We start from the raw sequence: 22821 nt of genomic DNA on the forward strand, positions 1-22821 counted from the left end.
GAAATTTAGGAGGGTGGAAAGCATTATATGCACTTCAAAACAGATGTAGAGAGGCAGAGTTATGGGATTGGAAAACAATTAAAGTTTTTTTGGACTCCTAGTTTGTCTAGTGATATTATATGGGTGTGAACTATGGGCTAGTAGCATCCTTGTTTCAAAATGGAAACAAATTGAGAAAATCCAAAAAACGTTTGATCATGAGCAAGTTCAAAATAAAAAGTTTGGTTCCTAATGAAAAAATGTTGAGTGAAACATGAACAGCTCCCATCGAAGCAATTGTTATGGTGCATCTTATAAGGTATCTAAAAAGAACTAAGCAATTGGTAGTAGGTAGATGGCCAAAAGCTATCTTCAATGAAGGCATGAGTGAAAGAAAGAAATCACGGATGAGACAAATCAACAAATGGATGCAAAAATGGAATATTTACCTCAATGCATGTCCCACAAATAGCAAGGAGTAAAAGAATTTTGTTATGGAGAAGTTTCATAAGCCTATATGGGGAAAATAGTTGGATAGAAAAAAGTGCTATGTTCAAGAATTCAACTCCACTTGTGATCTCCATTGAAAAGAGTACATTGGAGCCAGCTATTCATGGAGAGCAAAGATTCTTATTGCCCAATTAAGAACTAACTCACATCAACTTTAGTGTGCAACGGGACGGTGGAAGAGATCTAAAGAAGCTTGGGAAGAACGGGTGTGTACTTTTTGCACTTCTGGGGTAGTGGAATCGGAAGAACATTTCATTTTGGAATGTGATGTTTTCAAAGACATTAGGGACAATTATGGAAGTATATTAGCATTAATTCCTTGGCATTGTCTTTTAAGTGAGGGGACTGTTAGAAAGTTGGAATGTGATGCTTTCAGAGACATCAGGGACAGTTATGGAAGTATGTTAGCATCAATTCCTTGGCATTGTCTTTTCAATGAGGGGACTGTTAGAAAGTTGGGTCAGCTCATCATCAGTTTGAGTAAGAAAATGATGGAATTGCAAAAGACAAAAAAGCAGGGAGGTTGGTAGTCCCATAGACTAGTTTTAGTCTCGTGGACATTAAAATATCATTCATTCATTTTATAGTCGATCAGAAAACATGAATGAAAAGAATTGTATTAGATCATCAACATAAAGTAATGGTGGGTGATATATTTCCTTGCTGAAAGGGCGGCTACGCTTTGTTTTCAGTCAGACATGAGAAAATTTGTTTATTCATGCTGGTGCAAAGGATCATTCAACAAAGCTCTAGCATTTTACAGTCACATGGACATTGGACCTCCTCCATAATAGATCACTGATAAAGATTAAAAACGGAAGTTAGATTTTCCTCACAACAGATTGAATGATGACTTCACTGAAAAACAATTGTGTAGATTGCTTCGTTACCTGGCTTTGACTGCCAAATCCAATCCAGCACTCAAATACGAAATAAATTTTGCAGTGAAAAATAATGCAAGGACTAGTGTCCTTGATAGTTAATGACTAAAAAATCAAAGTATCAAGTTTCTTTGTTAAAAAAGGAGTTAGGTTAGGTAATTAAACGAGAAACTCAAATGTATACCAAAATTGAATTCATATATTGAAAATATTTACTGCCGTTTGGCATTCTGAGATTTTGCCATGTTAGAATATACATTTTGTTTAGGCAACAAGCAGCAATACACATACATTCATGGGCAAGTTGTCCGAAACAAGGTAGACAGTTCAGCTTGCTTTTAAAGGGGTTTTGGTTCAATGCAAATATTCATGTCCAAAGAGGAATGTATTACCACAAATTGTGATCTAAGAACCATGTAGTGTATTTCCTTGAGATTTAATGTAACAACTACATGGGACATGAATGCATCCCTGTATTTTATGGCCAGCAGAGGCATCATAAACAAATTTGCAGAAGATTTCTGAAATTTGGAACATAATGATAGATTCATTTCTATTCCCAGGGGATGATTTTCCAGAAGGCGATTTGCATTGCCGGTATTTCCAACCTGTTTCATGTCTACCTCGTATACACAAGCTTTACAATTCCCAGGTGCTATCCAATGGCAAGCACAACCAACACCTTCATGGGGATTGTATCCAGCAATGGATCAATCCAGCTGTAGAAGTTTTTTCCATTCACCAATCATAACGATCATGGGCTAAAGAACAACAGCTGACATATAGCAACGTTCTCCTGTTGGGGCAGGTCCAAGTGCATGCCATCCAATACCTTCTCGGTAGCATTCTATCTGCAGCAGTATGAGTTCGAAGTCAGAACTTTTATCACCTGACTCACTCAAAATAAAATTTTAGGAGATAACAAGACTTACGAAATCAATGGGTTTGTTTTTGTCAGACAATCCACCAATAAGATAGAGAACATTGTCTACAACCACTGCCGCTCCATGAGCTCGTTGTAAGCTCATTGGAACTGCCTGCATAACATTTAGGGGACGAGCATTATTAGATATCCAATATACTGGCACTAGATAGGCAAGTATTCCCCGCAACTTCATTCAGTCTCTATATCCTTATGGAACACATTTAAGAAGTTCGAAACGCTAATTGATGAAAGTCGGTAAGAAGCGTAAAACAGTTTTGACCTCTTCCCACTTATTAGCTCTTTGATCGAAAACCTCTACAGTATTTAAGAAACTTTGCCCATCGAAACCTCCAAGAGCATAACTGCAAGAAACCACTCACAATGAATTTTAAAGAAAAAATTCCTGAATTTCAGTATAACAACTAATGCTGATTGTAATAGTTTTTGTAAAAGTAAAAACAGCCAAAATTCTTGGCAGGAATCTAGAACTATAACATCATACATCTTCCCATTGAACGATGCAGCAGACAGGCCTGCCCGAGGACTGATCATTGATGCAATACTTGTCCAAGAACCCTGGCGTGGATCTAGCCTCTCAACGGTCCTGGATGGAAACTCCAACAAGGTCAGCATTCATACAAGGTAACTCTCACATGTTATTTGTAAAGTATCTCTAAACTGAGAATTTGTTAAAAAAGCGTAGTAGCATTTTTAATCATAAGTGGTTTGCTGGATTTTAAAAAAAATTTAAATACAAACCTCGAGTACTGAGAACCATTAAAACCACCCAATGAATACACTGCACCATCAAGCTCCACAGCCGCTGGGAATGATCGCTGAAATGACAAAGTAGAGGTTTAGTTAATCGACAGATGCAGTAATTATTAACAAATGAAAAAGCTACAAAAACCATGCATATGGGAGTAGGTGTTGGTACGAATCAATTGCAGGTCCAAGAAAGTCTCAAAAATTATCGGCTTTGGGGACTCACGAAAATTATGTCTCACTCCACACACTTGCTCCCCATTTAGCTTAGGGATTTGATGAGTTTCAAGCAGGAATTGGCTTTGCTTGTGAAAGTTAGACTCAAGAGTCTTTCCTCCTGATGTTGAATCCCCTTTTGCACTCCCACACTGTAGTCACAATGTATATACCTCTTAGTCCCATTGACCTACTTTTGTGGTCATTTATTGGACATTAATAAAATTATTTTATCTTTACTTAGAATCTTGGTACACAGATGCATATGCTTGCCCTTTTAGCATTTTTAAGGTGGGATTTTCTGGTACCCCTGTTGTTCATGGCATGTAACTCTCTGTCCTATGATGTGCTTATTTGTTCCATTAAATAATATAATTAACATCTCAAAAAAAGTTACATTTAAAAATAAATAAATAAAAACAAGGCAAACAAAAGATGCATGATCATTTAGAAATTATAAGTTTAAAAATTACAATGTTATAGACCGATACAAATAATCTGTGATATACTAGCACTTCCAAGAGCATGTTTTAGGGTCCTTTTAAGGTTTGGGTACCAGACCTGCTTTAAACGTCTTATTTTGTGTAGTATTTTATGTTTTCCTCTGAATTTTCAGTCTAGAATCCATTAGAGATCATGCAGTAGGATAAGCTACATTATGAGACTTTTACCACATCCATCTTACTCCTGGGGTTCTAAAGGAACTACATCTGGATTAGGCAATTAATTTAGAAGGATCAAATAACGTGTATAAACATAGTTTGTCATTCTCATCACAATCTAAATTTCTGTTTGCGTGATAATGAACAATTTATTTCAACTTTTTGAATTACAACAAATTATATGCTGAATAATTGTATGCTAGAGTCTACGCTTCTCTCCCACCCTTACCCACATGACGCAACCAACACCCCAACCTTCACCTTAGAGCCTCACCACACCCAAGCACCCTTCCCTAACTGACCCTCCAGGCGTCTGTGCTTTAGAATCACCTACTTTTGGTCATGACAACCTGTTCCCCAAAGAGACCACCATGCTCACTCCTCTACCAAGTCTGCCCTTGCCTACATAGCTCCTGGCACCTCAGTGCCCTGTGTGGAGACCTTAGCACCAACAACCATGGAACAGACAGCAACATTGTAACAGAGCTCCTTTACGACACTTGGTAGGCATGTTGATTATGTTTATTGATGCATAAATAAAGAAATATTGTGGATTATATGTTGCATTGCTTTAGATGGATACATGGTTGGAAGCCACCAGCCTTGGTATTGAGACCTTGCAGCACTAGATGTACCTTGAGGCTCGATTGTCATGGTTCACAGCTACAAGGTATCCTTATTGATTGGGTGGTCACTAGCCTCATCACTTACCAGTGTAGCCACACTTTACCGTCTTGAGGTCTAAGGATGATACATAACCGCTTCTGATCCAGGAACTACACATGTTACTCTGGTGAAAGGATTGACATGACATGGTGAAACGTGTTTAGAACTTAGGGAACACTTTTAGCCCTCACATGTGATTTAAGCCATGTAAATAAGCCTTAGATTCCATGTACGACTAAACGGAGAATGCAAAGAGGCCCAAAACCTCCAGGAGGAAGTTGAACAGTCATGAAACCTCTGAGAGGGGGGGGGAAGAATCACAAAAACCTCTATTACCCCACTACTTTCCTTTAGGAGGCAGAGAGTTAGGGTATTGTTATGTTGTTGGTTAGTATCTCCCTTTTATGAGTAGTGAATCCATGATAGGTTGTGGCTTATGGGTCCTTGTTAGTGGCTTGTGAAGCTAGATCTTGTTGGTTTTGTGATAGTTGGTTTTTGGTATTTTAGGAGGGGAGAGGCTTCAGGGTATTGTTGTGTTATTGGTTTAGTTTCCTTTATATGAATAATGAATTCATGATGGGTTGTGGCATATGGATTCTTGCTAGTGGCTTGCAAAGTTAGATCTTGTCGGTTTTTGTTGAAAAGTATAACTAGGTTCGATCTTCATAATGACATGTGTTGTGATTTTATGTAATTGATGTAAAGAAGAAAAATAAAATTATTATTGTAATGTTTGTCTCATGGGTTTCATGAGCAAGGAATTTTATTTTTAGTGATGGCTCCCATTGTGAGCCTTTAGGATTTTTCATCTAGTCACAAAAGTCTATGTCATGTATGAAGGACCCTTCTTGGGCAAGTTATACATTTGTATAAGTCATTAAAAGAGTCAAAAGACCCTCCAAGACAAGCACAAGCATCTCCTAGCATGTCAGCTTCAAGATGGAATTAATAAACTCCTCCAACAGACATGTCGGCTCACCCTCTTCAAGTCGACTAATTTGAGGGGGAAACCACTATAAATAGGCAGCTTAGCCTTAGTTTAGAAAGATTTTCGGTCAAGCAGTGCTGAAATCTGAAAGTGCGAAAATCACCTAGAAGGAAGCCTAATAAACGACGAGAGAAGGAAGTAGAGTCAAGTTCTTGGCTCCAATTTTAGGTCTGTTCTAGTGTAGTTTTGTTGTCACACGTGCGAAGAAAAAGGAGAACATCTGTTGCAGTAAGGTCGAGATCCAAGGTAACCAGATTAGGATAAGTTCAAGTCATAAGGGAGGTCGAGTCAAGCTAGAAGGAGACTCCATCCCAAGCGAAGGAAATCAAGGCATAAGAAAAGGTCTTATGTACAAGTTAGGGTTTCTGAATTAGGATTGCAAACCTAATTCAAGGAGGCCGAAGGTCTAAAGCAAAAGGGGCTTGAAGTGGAAGAGGAGCCGAGACAAAGGAAGGAGCAGAGGGTTGACTATCATCAAGGGAACTTGTGTCTTGGTCTTGGAGTGGCAAATAGGTCAAGGGTCTTGGTCTTGGTATTGATCAATTGGAATCTCTATAAGAAGAAGAATTTGTTAGGGTTTTCCTCTCAAGAGTGAGAATTTTTGGCCCTGGCTGATAGCCTATATTTCGTGTCTCTTGTCTCTTTATGGTTTATGCTTGGTAATTTTTTGATGAAGAATAACATTATAATAACATAAGCAAAAGAAGATCCTAATGAAGAAGTAAAAATCATTCACAAGCAGTTATCTAACTAAGAGAAATCACCTAATCTCGATGCCCTAGATTTCTCAACATGGTTTCAGAGCTAAGGTGACAAAGTCAAGGAAGGGCATCTTATCAAGGGATACTCAAGGATCAAATCTCGAGAAAAACATCAAAGCAAAGATCATCTTAAAGCCAAGATCTACAAAGGAAGCATTATAACCCTAGATTGAAGGAGTCTACAAAGAAGTATTGGAATCATCATCAAGAAAAGAAGGCCAAAACCCTACATCTACTCAAGAGATCTACAAATCAAGTGTTTTGAAGACTATTCATCCAAAGGAAGCTAGTTCAAAAGACGTTGTCATCAAGACTCTAAGGCAATATCTCTCTCATTGAAGCAAGGTCCTTACCATTGAAGACATCACCAAGAAGTCATCATTGATCTTCATCAACAAAGACATCACCATCAAAGGATCCAAAGAGATCTCACTCTCTGTGGGATCAAGGATCATTCTTGAAGAAAACTACCTTTATCAAGGAGAAGTTTTCTATCCTCTATATCATCATCAACATCAAGGAAGCAACAAGAAGAAGGAGCATCCTATCAAGTAAGTATATTTATGTCCACCTTCGAAGCTATCAAAATGTCTTTTGCAAGGAAAGCAACAAATTGGTTGGGGCTTCAAACTATCTTGCATGGAAGAAAATCACAGATCTAAATCTCATTGAAAATGAGGCTATGGAACATGTCAAAGGATCTATCACTAAACCAAGTAATGAAGATGCTCAAGCTCTTGCAAAGTACATGAAAGGGGAAGTTAGGGCTCAAAGGATTCTCATAGAATCCATCAAGGATCCCCTCATCCCATATGCATCCAAACTCGAAACTTCAAAAGAAATCTATGACAAACTGGTAGAGTTGTATTATGTAAGCACTGCTGGAGAAGCCATCTCATTAAGGCAAGAACTCTACAAGTTGAAGATGTCAAGGGAAGATGGAATAGCATCATACTTTATGAGGTGTTGATTGTTGGACCCACCAACATCCAGGGGATCTCCCCGATATGAAGTCTCAACTAGACCTCACACCATTTGGAGTAGGAACCCCAGCAGTGGGTGGTAATGTTATGCCTTGACTACGGAAACGCGCAGAGAGAAGTATGATAACTTTGGGTGAGAGAAAATGTGTGAGTCTGCGGAGAATCAAGGGAGATGCATGAAGGTTGTGTGAAAATTTCTAACTCGAAATTCTACTGCAGTAACTGATTTATTTCACTCACTTATTTCTCACAATAAGTTATTTACGAAATCCCTTCAGCAAACATTAAAATAAACTCTACTGCAATTATCACATAATTTCATAGAGAAAATAACAAGCACAAGAACCAATCACATCAACACAGTTGGTTTGGACAATTATCCCCGGAAAAACCCAATGCAGGAAAACTGGTGCAGCAAATGAGGGTTTTATTAATCTTCAGCAAAAATCGCTTTTACAATGAATGATTTTACAAAGAAACTGAGACACTATTGAGAGAAAACACCTGAAACAAGGTTCATCCCTTTATTGGAAACTTTTTGATGCCCTGGAGACCCTTCTCCCAGCTCTGCGTCACTCTGCGTGGTTCTGCGTCCCTCTGCATCAGCCTACGTGAGGATTGTGTCTCCTGGACTGCGTCTTCCCTTTGCGATGTTTCTCAATACCTCTTCGTCACCTCCTCCCTAGTCACTCACTGTTGTTGATGCCCTCCTCTTCCTCCACCTTGAAACTCCCCCTCTGAAATCGATCTCCTTCTCTTTGAGAATCAATTTCCTTGGGACACTAAGTATCCACTTTTGTGTCTCCAAATGATCCTCAAGTCTTCTCTTATACTTTTCTTGTTGATGGATCAATGGCCGAGATTAAGTCTCTAATCAACGACTAAGGTTAAAACAGACTTGATCCTCATCTCTTAGAAGCGTCTCACCCTTATCTTTATTAATACCCATTAATATTTTTATTTTCCCAAATTTAGACTTAGAAACCCATTAAAAATATTAATTATTTTAATAACTCCTCATCTAGGTGGAATTTCTCCAAAGGATTCTAGGTCTTGGAGATCTCATGTACTCTAGCCCTTCCACAAAATTTTGGATCTAGAGCACATCCGATGCTACCCAAAATCAACACTCCCTCCTAGCGAGGAATGTGTTCTAGCAGTGTTTCCCAATAGAAGCACCACACTAATCCATGACATCAGTGCTCTGCCCCTCATCTACTGTGTGGCTGCAACCTGTATTGTTGCCCATGACACTACAATTGTCACCGCTACATCTTTACTGCAGCTCCCTTTGAATATGTTGCATCATGCTACCCATAACACTGCCATTGCTCACTGCTACACTGCAACTCCCAATACTTATCCATTTCTGCTACTGAAATGGATTCTTCACCATCCCCATCTTCTCCCTGAAATAAACAAACTTTGTTCTTCCTAGAGCCTTGGTGAGAATGTCTGTCACTTGTTCTCCTGTAGGAGTGTACCTCAACTATACTGCCCCTCGTTGGACACAGTCTCTGACAAAGTGACCCCTGATATCAATGTGTTTTGACACATCATGAAATACTGGATTCTCAGAGAACTTGATGCAACTTTGATTATCACACAAAATCTTCGTCGCTTCCATCCTTCTCCATATGGCTTCGCACGAAGTTGTGCTAGTTTCCATATATTCTGCTTCAGCTAAGCTCAGAGCCACGAAATTATGTTTTCTACTACACCAGGAGGTCATTCTTGATCCAATGTTGAAACAATACCTAGTTGTACTTTTCCGATCTACTGAACTTCCAACCCAATCTGCATCAGTGAACCCACTCAGCCTGATGTCATTGTCGTGGGTGTACAACAGTCCATGCTCGATTGTTCCCTGTATATACCTGAGAACATGTTTGGTTGCTACCCAATGCGCCCTCTTGGCTTCCACCATGAACTGATAGAGGGTGTTGACAGTGTAATAAATGTCTGGCCTGGTATTGACCAGATACATCAGGGACCCTATAAGCTGCCTATACAAGGTGGGATCAACATCTTTATCTTCTGATGCATCAATCTTCTTCCAGTTGGTGATCATTGGAGTAGCCATAGGTCTACAGTCCTGCATCTTGAATCTCTTCAAGATCTCTATAGCATATATCCCTTGTCCAAGGAAGATCTCACCCTTCTGCTGCCAAACTTCCAACCCAGGAAATAATGCATCTGTCCCAAATCCTTCATGTCGAATTTTGTGGCTAGGTTCTTCTTGTAGTCTTTGACGAGCCTGGATGATCCTGTCAAGAAAATATCATCCACATATAACACTGGTATTAGAGGCTCATTCTCGTAGAGATTAGGATCTGTGTCACTTTCGACGAACCCCATCTTCTGCAAGTAGCCATCAATTCGACTATGCCATGCTCTAGGTGCCTGTTTAAGTCCATGCAAGGCTTTCTTTAATCTGTATACATGAGATTTCTTCTCACGTGTCTCAAAACCCTCTGGTTGTTCAATGTATACTTTTTCTATCACCCCATTCAAGAATGTCGTCTTGACATCCATCTGGTGAATCTCCCACCCCATTTGTGCTGCAAGGGATATCGTGGTTCCAATAGAAGTATCCCTGGCTACTGGGGCAAAGGTTTCTTCGTAGTCTATCCCTTCCTTCTGAGCATACCCCTTAGCCACAAACTTGGCTTTTTATTTCTCCACACTGTCGTCTGCAGCATATTGACTTTGTAGTGTTGAACAAAGTGTAACTAGGTTCGGTATTTATAATGACACATGATGTAAATTTGTATCTAGCAAATTATTTTGTAAAATTTGAGTCATGGGTTTCATGCTCAAAATTGTTTTAGTAGCTCCCATTGTGAGCTCTATGCTAGGTGATAGGATTGTGTCATTATTGTAATTGTTACACTTGTAAATAATATGTCAAAATGAGAAGTTGTGTCTCCAAGATCAAGGGCAATAACCATGTAAAATTCCTCCTCCAAAAGCAAGGCAAAAGAGCCATTAATTTGGCACAAAGAAGGCTTACACATGCATTGATAGAAGACGGCTTCAAGGCAGATTTCAAGTCAGCTTAGGGACAGTCATCAAGTCGGCCTAATGAGGCATCACAAGAAGACTATAAAAGGACCCCTCTCACCTCATTCAAGGACATCAATTCGGTCACTCTCTCATACTCAAGAACTCGGTCAAAATCAGAGATAAAGGTGCGAGGAAAAGGTCAAGACAAGGAGCCGCAGGTCAGCGAGAAAAAGGAGTTTGTTCTGCCATCTGAAATAGCAAGAAGTCTGTCCACATGTGCGGCAACAGATTGAGACTAGGGCATCATCTTGTGTGCTCATTTTGGCAAGGAAAGGGTTCGTTTTTGGGACAGTTTGAAGGGCAGAAATAAGTGGAAGTATCCTACTAGAAGAGTGAAGGTTTAGGAGGGCTAGAAGAGCCCTAAACCTCTCCCACATGTGAACTTGAATTGCAGACCTGTTCTTCTCTGATTTAGGGCTGCTAGGACAGTCATCCACAAGGTCTCCAAAAGGTTCGTTCTAAGGTCAAGGGTAAGGATCTTGATACACAAGACTAATCCTTAAGGCAAGCGAAGATATAGGAGGGCTAGGAGAGCCACTCCTTGACATCTAGTGAAGTCATTCACAGTGAAATTGCAGACTTACAGGGCTCACTGAAATTGCAAGAGGAAGATCAAGTTGTTGGGTAAAAACTTCATTTGTGATCACCTTTGAAACAAGTACAATTTGAGGAAAGGTACAAGGAAGGTAGAAGCTGCTCCTAGGTCATCTAAAAGTTGATCCAGTTCACTGTACAGCAGTTAGAAGACAGTAGCAATAAGACGACAGCAGTAGTCAAAGGTGCTTGCCTTGATCTTGGAGACACATCAGTCAAGGAGTGTTCATCTAGGCCTTGGAAATTTCGTCAAGTGAAGATTCTATAAGAAGATTTTCCGTGGGTTTTCCTCTCAAGGTCTTGGAGAGGTTTTGCCCTGGCTGCTGCCTATATCTTGTGTTATTGTTCTTTGTTATATCTTGTGTTGAAGTTAATGAACACACACATAAGGAAGAAATTGTTTGTATAAATAAAAAGTTAAAAAGGACTTCACAAATAGTTACCTAGATCGAGAAATCATTAACATATCAAAGCCCTAGATTTCTCAGCATGCAGATCCATCTCTAACCTACCACTGACCTGTCCTGAGGCCTAGGTACCACTTCCTAGACATCATTGACCATTATAGAACTGTATTCCTCCACCATAGCATCTACCCATACTTGATGTTGAATGGCCTCCTGAAAACTAGATGGTTCCCCAACCTGAGCTACTAAAGCCTAGTATCTATCTAGCTATCTTCGCTCCCTTTTATCATTCCTGGGTAAACAAATGAAGTCCTCTGCATCCCATAGAATTTGTCGGAGTTCTCTGCTCGTTCTTCCACTGGTAGTGGGTACATCTATCAGCTCTTCCTCTTCCTGAGATTCCTCCTGTTCTGAAGCTTTGCCTTTAGGAGAATTGTTGGTACTAGTTTATATTGGTCGAAGTGGTTGGACCAACGAATCGTCTTTTGACTGCTCCTCGGAAGGCAGTTCTTGGGATTTCTTGAAATCTCTGTGCTCCATGAACTTTACATCCCGTTGAACTACTACCTTCCTACTCCTTAGAAGATAGACTCGATATGCCTTAGCATTCTCACTATATCCCACAAGATATCCTTTCTCAGTAGTTTGATCTAATTTCTTTCTCTTTTCTTCGGGTATAAATGACTGACTTCAGGGGTCTTCCCGATGAAGACACTCTCCGGAGTGGTCTTGCCCAATGCCATGTGAGGAGTCCTGTTCTGGACATAAATTATCGTGCTGCATGCTTCTACCCGTAGGAATTTGGGCATATCTTGATCATAAAGCATCGCCCTCGCTGCTTCCACAATAATCTTGTTTTTTCCTTTCTGTTACTCAATTCTACTCCGGATTGTAAGGAGTTATCCACTCGCTTCTGATGCCTTCCCTAGCGCAAAAATCGGTGAATTCGTTGTCAACGTACTCTCCACCATTGTCTGAGCGCAACACTTTTATCTTCTTTCCTATCAGATTCTATACTAGAGACTTGAACTCTTTGAATCGACCAAAAACCTCATCCTTGGTTTTCAGAAAGTAGATCTAAGTCTTCCTGGAATGGTCATCGATGAAAGTGACGAAGTATTCGGCACCACTAAGAGCTTTTGTGGACATAGGTCCACAGGTGTCTGAGTGTATCAATCCCAGAACACTCTAAGCCCTATTGTTACTTCTGGAAAACGTTGTTTTGGCATACTTGCCTAGGACGCACCCTCTGCATACGTCATCTCGTTCGGTACTTAATTATGGAACTCTCGATATTGTTTTCTCGAGAATTCTCAGAGCCCCATGGTGTAAGTGTCCCATCCTCCTGTACCATAGTTCATTCAAATCTTTATCTCCATTGTTGCCTATCAGTGCCATTGGAGATTCTAGTTGTAATCTATACAACCTGTTACTTCTGATTCCAATCCGAGTCTTCTTTTTCCAACTCGGGTGTTTGACATATACTTTCTCCTTAATGAAGAAAACATCATAACCCTTGTTTTGAAGTTGAGAGACGGAGAGTAAGTTCATCCCCAATCCTGACACATGTAGCACATTGGTTGCTCGAAGCCACTCTCCTGCTTCGGTTTGAAAGACTACAGTACGTCTTCCTACAGTGGTACACTTTGCCTTGTTTCCCATGGTGATCTGAAAATTCATCATTTCTTCCTGATAATTTGAAAAACATTCTCGAATTCCTGTCATATGCCAGGAAGCTCCACTATCTATATACCAAACCTCCAAGGAGGCAGAACTTGTTAGGCAAGCGACTTCTTCTTCCAATCTAGCAGCTAACATAGAATAATTGTGATCCATGTTCCTCGTGCTTTCTTCTTTTTCTGGAAATCTGTGTGAGTCCCTCTAAGTTGATGCCTCTGCATCATGCTCCTGACCCATAGTTGATTCTTGTCTCCTATTGTCGGATCTCTACTCTGATACCATGTGATAATTTCTAACCCGAAATTCTACTGCAATAACTGATTTATTTCACCTACTTATTTATCATAATAAGTTATTTACGAAATCTATTCAGCAAACATTAAAATAAACTCTACTACAGTTATCACATGATTTCATAGAAAAAATAACAAGCACAAGAACCAATCACATCAACACAGTTATTTTGGACAATTATCCCCGGAAAAACCCAATGTAAGAAAACCGGTGCAGCAGATGAGGGTTTTATTAATCTTCATCAACAATCGCTTTTACAAGGAATGATTTTACAGAGAAACTGAGACACTACTGAGAGAAAACACCTGAAACAAGGTTCATCCCTTTCCTAGAGAGTTTCTGAAACCCTGGAGACCCTTCTCCCAGCTCTGTGTCACTCTGCATGGTTCTGCATCCCTCTACGTAAGCGTGCGTGAGGACTGCGTCTTCCCTCTGCGTTGTTTCTCAATACCTATGCATCACCTCCTCCTAAATCACTGACTGTTGTTGATGCATTCCTCTTCCTCCACCCTGCAACTCTCCCTCTGAAATCGATCTCCTTCTCTTTGAGAATCGATTTTCCTTGAGACACTTAGTATCTGCTAGTGTGTCTCCAAATGATCCTCAAGTCTTCTCTTATACTTTTCCTGTTGATGGATCAACGGCTGAGATTAAGTCTCTAATCAACGACTAAGATTAAAACAGACTTGATCCTCGTCTCTTAGAAGCTTCTCACCCTTATCTTTATTAATACCCATTAATATTTTTATTTTCCTAAGTTTAGACTTAAGAACCCATTAAAAATATTAATTATTTTTATAACTCCTCATCTGGGTGGAATTTCTCCAAATGATTTCTGGGTCTTGGAGATCTCATGTATTCTAGCCCTTCCACAAAATTTTAGAGCTAGAGCACATCCAATGCTACCCAAAATGAATAGGTTCCAACACACAAAGGGAGAAGAAAGTGTGCCCCTTGGAAACTTGTAATAGTACACAGCTTGAAAAGAACACACGAGCGAAATGATATCACAAATTAAGATGCGAAATAGTCCACAAGTTAAAGTGATGAGTTAATACAACAACATGCATTCAACAAGATTCATACAAGTGTAAATAAAATAGCTCATAAGCATAAGCGTAAGTTAACATTAAGGGACTTTTGAGGTCTAAAATGGGCCTCCTAAGAAAAATGTACAAACAAAATAAACTTTATAAGAACCAATAGGATTAAAGATGGTGATGTCAACCATGGGGAGTGATTCACCATTTTTGGAGTAAAAAAGTAAAAATATTAAAAAATAATAAAATAATAAAACTATTTTTTCAACTTGTATTGTAAACTTATCTCCCTAAGGTTTTACTCAAATTTCAAGTGGGAGTACTTGTTGAATGCAAAATTTAATTCCTCATCCAAAGAGTATCCATGTTGCATACTTTTGATGGACTATGTTACACGAAAAAAGAGAAATACATGAAAAAACGTGATTGCAATCATGTTTTTCATGTATTTCTCATTTTTCATGTAGTAGGTTCCATCGAAAGTAATCAACATGGGTACTCTTTGGACGAGGAATCAAAATTTGCATCCAACAAGTGTTTTTGCTTGAAATTTGAGCAAACCCATACGGAGATCAGTTGAAAATATGAGTTGAAAAGATAATTTTTTCTTTTTTCCATATAAAATCTGATGATGTAATCTAATCATATTTTATTATTTCTACTATTCTTTTATAATTTCCTTAGGAGGCCCATTTTAGACCTTAAAATTCCCATAATGATAACATACATTGCAAATACAAAGAGAATAGTCCTACTTTATTCACAATATATGCATGAAAACGTGCTTGTTCTAATTTTATTATTATAAGTGAAACTTTAATTCATACATATACCATTGACGACCACTAGCCCCAATAGTGAAACATTATAGTCAAGAACACTAGCTCCACAAAATAAGTATACTCGCTCTACGCAACGGAGAAGTCAAGGCTCTTCACAATACTCCCAAGCTCTTTCTAAGCCTAAGCCTAGCCAAAAGGTTGAATCCCAAAAGCCCTTTACATGAGTTATGAAATTCTACTTATAACAAGAGGGGGTGATTCTTCACTTCCCCTTTGTGACCTTTGCACTACCCTTATGACTCTTCAATTTTTAAAGTTTCTATTTGTTTGCTAACAGTATTCATTATCTCAATTTTCATATTGTCCATTTTGTTCTCCAAACCAATAATCATAGCATCTGTAGATCCAAGTTTACTAGTTTTATTTCGATTTCCTCTATTGGATCTAGATTGATTCCTTGAAAATTTCTTGCACAAGTCACAAATTTGATCAAAATATTTCTAAGCAATATCCCCTTGTCCTAATAAATTCAAATTATGCCTAGAATCTTTAGTAAGCCCACATAAAAACAAGGTCCTGATAGTACTTATGTCAAATTTATGTTTCGACCTCTAGAGGATGTATAAAAATCTCTTTAAGTAATCCTCCAAGGTCTCATCTTCACCTTGCACAATGGTAAAGATCTTGTCCTGCATTTCTCTAGTTTTACAATATTCCTTGTATTTAAAAACACCCTCTTCGTTTGGTCCCAAGGAGTTTAGTTCTCCCTCCGAGTCCCATGAACCAGCGCAAGGTTGAGTTCTTGAGAGTGGTAGGGTTCTGGGCATCTGAAGAGTAATCATAGCTTCTACATAGGATGTCAAATTCAAAAAGAAAAGAATCAGGATCTTCATGCACCTTACCATAGAAATGAGAGAGAGTCGACGATAGAATGTTCTTCATTAGAGTAATTATTTCGAGATCCACCACTAGAAATCCAAAGGTGGATTGTTCATCAATTACCTGATTCTCACCAGTGCCCTCAGCATGATCCTCGTGCTCTGCCATTTTTGTTCCCTTGATCAAACCACTCCCATTAAAGTGAGAAGGTTGACTATGGCTCAAATTGGTCTCTAGAGCACCACTAGTTTCCTTCTTCCCCTTCTTGGGTTGTGTCACACCTGAACTGTTGTTTCTAGAATCCAAGTTGATAGTTCCTGTGTGATGAGTTTGTGTCTGTTTGGACTTTCTACCTGCAAAAGAAGGTCCAATATGAGAAAAAGTTTCAGATTTATTAGTGTTCCCTCGGCCCTTATAGGGCTTCGGTCCTCTACCCCTTTTCGGCATTCATTTTAAAATAAAATCCAAAAATGACAAAACTTTTAATTTACAAAAAAAGAAACTTAAATCAAATGTTGCAAATGAATAAATAAATCGGCACTATGAAATCCTTCAACAATAGAAACACATTGTAGGCAGACTTACCCCTACTGCAAAGGAAAGAAAACAAGAAAGTTCTTACCAATCTTTAGAAACGCCTCGCCGACAATGGCGCCAAAATGTTGGGTGCAAGAATTGCAATTAAGCAAACTCCTTTCAACACTTCATTTGTCAACTCGGGGTTTCGTACACTTCAAGGCGTAGCACAAGAAATGCTAAGAAATGATATGAACCTTCTCTAATTGTATTCCTACTTCTTAAATCACAAATTTACAAAATCAAAAGAAAAATGATGATGAAGCAGCAATTGATACTCAAAGAAAGTCTGGTGCTGGAATAAATGAAAAGTACTTTTGCAAAAACTAAAATGGATTTCTTAATTCATTGTGAACAATCTTAACTAATGAAATGACCCTTTATATTTACCTTCAGTGAGACAGTGTGATAAATAAGTTATTCAGTGTGTCTGTCTTTTTTAAAGATATTCTTTCCGGCAATAAACTGTTATTCATGTACTACAACAATGTTCATGTACCAGAACGTTGTGCTTGCAATGGAATGAAGTTTAGATATCGGAAGGATGTTTTGTACTTGTAATGAAGTTCTAACCTTCGTGCAGGAGTTCTAAGTCTCTAGGCTAGAACACTCTGATCCAGTACCGGATCTAAGGTCCCCGCACTAGATAATCAATATTTCTGCACTTGGTTTCTAGATTACTTTCGAAAAATAAAAAGTGTGTTAAGTGAAATAGAGTGCAAAGCAAACAGAATTTGAAAGTAAATTCTCACAAGCAGAAAGATGCTTCAACCAAACTTATATTCTAGACAGGAAATGATTTTCAAAAGTTAAAGTAAATCTTTCTTTAAAACAAAAAACTCTTTTATGTAATTACGGAAATTATCTGGTTGTGTAAATAGGCTTTTCCTGAGATAGTTGTGCATATAATTTAGATCTTCTTTTTAATGTTTTAACTCAGAAGGTTCATTTAATAATTAATCATGGAATTCAATCCTTTCTTCGAAAGTGTTCAGTGCAAGCACAGACCTGTAAGTTACTACAATGTTTATTCCATATTCATCACAGCACAATTAAATCTTAAGTGAAACCTCAGATATTAATAATGCCCTTAGTTTAGAAACAAACATCAATCTTGCAAGAAGGAATAAATAACTCTTGCGAAAGGAAAGGATTAAAAAACTTACGAAACTGAACCAATGGAATCAACCTGCAGAACCAGAAATGCAGTTGTACAGGCAGCATGCTTGTACCGATCTTGCAGAAATGAAATCAAACATTAAAAGGAAAGCTTATGGAAATTGAAATCAAATACTTCTAAGCCTGCACACCACGGATACATAACACAATAACTGTAAATCAAATCAAATCTGTAACTTGTGAGGAAAATCAAAGTAAATAACAAATTCACACCTGCACTTTAAATTAAATTAACACATCTTTAAAGAATGGGAGAACGAGTTGGGTTGGTCAGGCATGGCCAACTAGCTCGTTTACCTGTTAAGAAATTGAGAAACGAAGTTGGTCAAAGATTTATCACAACGCAAATGAAAATGAAACTGCGTACTGACGCATTCCTTTATATTACTTTCAGAAGCAAAAATACATCCTGAATCTGTGATCTAACCCAGAGAGGCGATACTCCAAAATAATTACAATCTCTTAGCAAAATTTTACCATAGCATCGCTCCTTAATTCCTATTAGAGTTTTACATTATATACAAGCCTTCAGGCCTACGGTCGTAACGAAATCATAACAGTAGCTTAACTAAGCCTTTCAGCTGTTTACAAAATGCTAATCTAAGATATCTGGCTGAGGTCATGATCTTCAATCCACTGATTTCTCTCCCGCTTAGAGCCCAACTCTAGGTCAACTAATCCTTTACCAAAGATACGCGTCAGTTCGTGAGCTGTCATGGGAGTGCAAGGATCCGCCAGCTTGTGCAGGAATCCTATCTGCACTCAACCATTCTATCACAATGATTAATACATTTGTTTATCAAATATTAGTTGCAAGGATAATTAAAGGTATAAAATCCATAAATAAGTAATTAAGTCCATGATAAGCCTTTAAATATGAAAATACAAGAGGGTGTAGGAATGTGCATGATTTTAGAAAAAGGTGCAGGAATGAATAGGTTCTTAGGTTAAAACAGAGGTTTAGGTCATGTGTCTAGTGTAGGATAGAGGTTAAAAAAATAGGACAATTTAGCCTACCAACATCTTCCCATCCCTATTTTTTTGTGTGTCCTCACACAACCTCTACCTACTGTAAAAAAACCATAACAAAAGTGCCTTCTTTCAGTCATGTATTTGTATACTAATTCCTGCCTTCATTGTCCTCCTCTTCTTGCCTTGAGCCTTCCTAAGCCATTCGATCACCTTTCTGAGACAACCGTAGCACTTTGATGCTCGGAATTTCCATATCTTCACTTGGCATTTTTGCTCCTTCACTTCTCCTTCCAGCTCTATGTTCTTTTGTTTCTGCACTGTCCCTTGTACTTTCAAAGTCTGGTTCAGTACCTCCAACCCATAGATACGTTGCTTAAGCTCTTCTATCTAACTATTTAGGTGGAGAGTGGGGTCTTCCTTAACAAATTCTTCTTGTGCAGGAGTTTTCTCGACAGTTGACTCCAGACCAGTGCCAACATCATCGAGGTCGATATCACCCTGGTCATTAACCTCCTACATTTCAATATCATGAAGGGTTTTAGTACCCTGCACTTCAACATCCATTGGATCCTCTGTCGGGCCTTTATCTGCACTTGCACTAGGTGTCGGCGTCATTTTCCTTTTCTTCATTTTTCCAAGCAAAACCGACAAGGGTGTGATGTCTTCTTCATCAATATCCCCCTCGCTAATCACTGTATGAGCCACAACATCCGCAAGCACTGTAAGGTTGTCTGTGGCTGGTGAAGGAGGCGGGGAGTCGTCCAAATTGATTGGGGAAGTCAATTGAATGTGGGCTTCCTTCAAGGAGGCAGTCCTCTTGACCGAGCTTCGGGTCCTCCTTTTTGATGTAGACAGGGTTTCAACAACGAGCTCTCTCTCCTTTACCTGTACTAACTCTTCTGTGTTCTTAGTCTTGGTAGGGCGCAGGGTTAGGGTTTCAAGCTTCCCCTTCTTGCTTGCACTCTTCTTACTAGAGGATTTCCCTGCACCTCTTTTCTGTAACTCATTCAAAAATACTTCCCAGGTCATATTCTTGACCTCCAATTCCTTCTTAACTAAAATTGCAATCAACCCATGATGGTATAACTTGCATGCGACTTGGCTCATCTTACCTTTTTGAACTCCTTTTGACATTTTCTTCAAGCTTCTTAGCAGAAAATAAGGGAAATTGATAAGTTTACCTGACTCAAAATGTAGCAACAGCTAAATATGATACAAGAAGGTCAATGAGTAGCGACCCTCGCAGGTGAGGAACTTTTGTAATATGTACAGCATGCCTTTCCACTTTCCTTGCATGGCGCCGCGTGCCAGTACTTTCTTCCAGTCCACTTTTCGTTTTCTGTCAACCACAAACCCGCACCACTTTTTCTTCTCGACATAGACTATTTCATTACTTCAAATTTCAGTGATCCTACCTTGGCTCATCTCCCATCAAAGGTCCGAGCAAACTCTAACGCCACGATCGAGTCAAAGCCATTAAATTTCAGCAAAAATGGGAGGAACCCGGATTCCTGCAACAGTGGAAGGTTGATCTGGTATTCGGCCATTTTCTCTAACTTTTTCATAGAACAGGGTTCAATTCTCATGGGCGCCATCCTTAATTCACTGAACTCTGTCTAAAACTTTTTAGAAAGATCACATGGTCAGGATTTAGGAGCTTTGTCTGAAACAAACCTTGTGATAGTTGAGCCATCCGACCGCCACTATATTGGCCACCTCCTAACAGTCACGCTCCATCATTAAATGTAGGCCTTGGGACGGATGCGATATGGATAGGTTGTGGTACAAGCAGAGATGATCATTAGTGAAGGCGGCAGTTAAGGTGCCATGATTAATATGATAGTCATGCATGGTATGGTATGAGGTCGGGTCGTCCTTAACAAGTAACGAGATTTTTTTTCAAAATGGTAAGTATGGAAAATGGGTTAAATTGTACACATCCCACAATCACTTCATTATTTCACACAAGGTGTACATGGTACTTTTTTTAAAAATAACATTTCATAACATAACTATCTCTGTACTTAAAATATTTCCTTCCTATTTTAGCAGATGATAAAACAAAGCTTAATCATAATAAAAAATTAGTGAATGCTATCAATCTGGGAGTGGTGTAGTCATTTTGCCTGCACACGATTTTCATGAAACAAGAATAATATTTCCATATGCGCATTCTTGCACCAGGTATTCCTACACCATATTACAAATTTTTGCACTAAAGACCGTTGTTCTTGCACCAGGACATGTAGTTTTGTATTAGGAAGTGCTCAGCAGTGCGGATTCCTCAGCAGTGCGGATTCCTCCACCGAGCATTTCTGCACTCGAACAGTCCTGCATCGAACATTCCTGCACTGAACATTTCTGCACTCGAACAGTCTTGCACCGAACATTCTTGCACTGAACATTCTTGCACTAAACACATATACCTGCACAAGGGATATCGTGACCAAAAATTTCTGATAAAATTCATAGGCTAAACTCTAAAGGATTTGTTGAATCATAAAGGAGGTTTTATTCACCAGCTTTTTTGTATCAATACATGCCTTTTGATCTGCTTCATAAGCTTTAATCAGATTTTGCAATATGATCCATGAAGTAGAAATGAAGTGGGAAAGGGGGTAAATTTTCAAAATGAGAAAGAAATTATGACAGGGAATTCAAGAGTGAGACTACCAAGAGGGACATATCGAAAAAGGGATCTGGGAAAAAAAATTCAGTAAAAAAAAGGAGAGAAGAACGAAATCAGATAGGGATAGTTTCCATGTGAAGAAAGGGGTGGTAAACTTTATGGGATAAAAAGAAGAAAAATAGAGGGAATTTTACGAAAATGGAAATAGAAGAAGGGCAGAATTTCACCTCAAAAATCTGCATGGATAGTCCCAAACCAAAAGTAAATGCAGTGAGAATTGAGTGTTGCTTGCATAAAAATTTCCGTGTCAGCTGTCCCATACTTGGATAAAGGCTCGGTTCCTGCACTTAAAAACTTGCTTCTTCTTGGTGATAGTTAGCACATATAAAGATCAAGCAACATTTCCATTTTATTAAAATTTCGATATTCCTTCCAGCATGTTGGTTTTCAAGCTGATCCTTCTATGACCAAGTCAGCAAACTGATTTTCACAATCACAGGAAAAGATATTTTTTTTGTTTTATTTTTGGTTTTCGTCATTTCTTTTCTTTTCATTGTTTTTTTTGAAAAGAGAAAATCAGATCTGTTATAGGTTGGCATGCCCACCTACCATCTCTAGCTCAGGTTGTTGTTGCACTTGCTGCATGAAGTCCTCCTTTGTGAGGGGTTGAAAATATACCTTGAGTCTATGCCCATTCACAACGAATAATGAATTTTGTCCATCAATCCATTCTCGAAAATTCTGACTACTTCATAAGGTACCATCCAGCGTGTATGGAATTTTCCTTTGAAATGTTTACATCTAAAGTCATAAAGAAGTACCCAATCACCTGGTTGGAAGTACTTCTTCATGATAGACTTGTCATGCCACTTTTTGCGTTGTTGTTGTACTAACACATTCTGTTGAATAGCATCTCTTCGAAATTCATCTAACTCATTTAACTATAATAGACATTGTTGTTGTGCTTCTGAGAGATCTAATCCCAACTGAATTGTTGTTCGAAAGGTTTTTATCTGGAACTCTATCGGCAAAAGAACTTGTTTCCTGTATACCAGCTCATATGGCATATGTCTTGTGCTATGATAAGCCCATAAGGCTTCAGGTAACTAGCTGTCCCAATCCTTCCTATGCAGATTTATTGTTTTGGTGAGGATGGATTCGATCACCTTGTTGGTAGACTCCACCTGGCCGTTTGCTTGTGGGTGATACGGAGTGGACTTTCTATGCCGAATTTTGTATTGATCCATGACCTCCTTTACCAGATTAGAAATAAATTGTGGTCCATTGCCAGTAACAATCTCTCTAGGAACACCAAATCTAGTAAAAATTTCACTAAACAAAAATTCAACAATTTTCCTGTAGCAAAAGAAACAGCTTTAGCCTGTAA

At 38.8% G+C, this 22821-nt stretch overlaps 1 protein-coding gene across 2 annotated transcripts in view; it reads right to left on the reverse strand.

The window, feature by feature from the left end:
- Nucleotides 1-1551: 1551 nt before the first annotated feature.
- The window catches only part of LOC149237559 (uncharacterized), a 225235-nt gene continuing 203965 nt past the window's right edge, over nt 1552-22821 (reverse strand). The window contains exons 7-11 of one of the 2 annotated variants that reach the window (XM_089372696.1): nt 3055-3131; nt 2798-2899; nt 2576-2657; nt 2303-2407; nt 1552-2221 (exon numbers count right to left, since the gene is read on the reverse strand). In XM_089372696.1, the coding sequence (XP_089228822.1) occupies nt 2132-2221; nt 2303-2407; nt 2576-2657; nt 2798-2899; nt 3055-3131 (456 nt within the window). In that variant the 3' untranslated portion in view covers nt 1552-2131. Of the gene's footprint in view, nt 2222-2302; nt 2408-2575; nt 2658-2797; nt 2900-3054; nt 3132-3286; nt 3429-22821 lie in introns of those variants that run through there. The other variant, XM_089372697.1, reaches the window with a different exon arrangement.

This window comes from Pinus tabuliformis, chromosome 8, assembly GCF_031772625.1.
Source record: "Pinus tabuliformis cultivar Carrire ecotype Pingquan chromosome 8, CPIR1, whole genome shotgun sequence".
Taxonomy (NCBI): Eukaryota; Viridiplantae; Streptophyta; class Pinopsida; order Pinales; family Pinaceae; genus Pinus; species Pinus tabuliformis.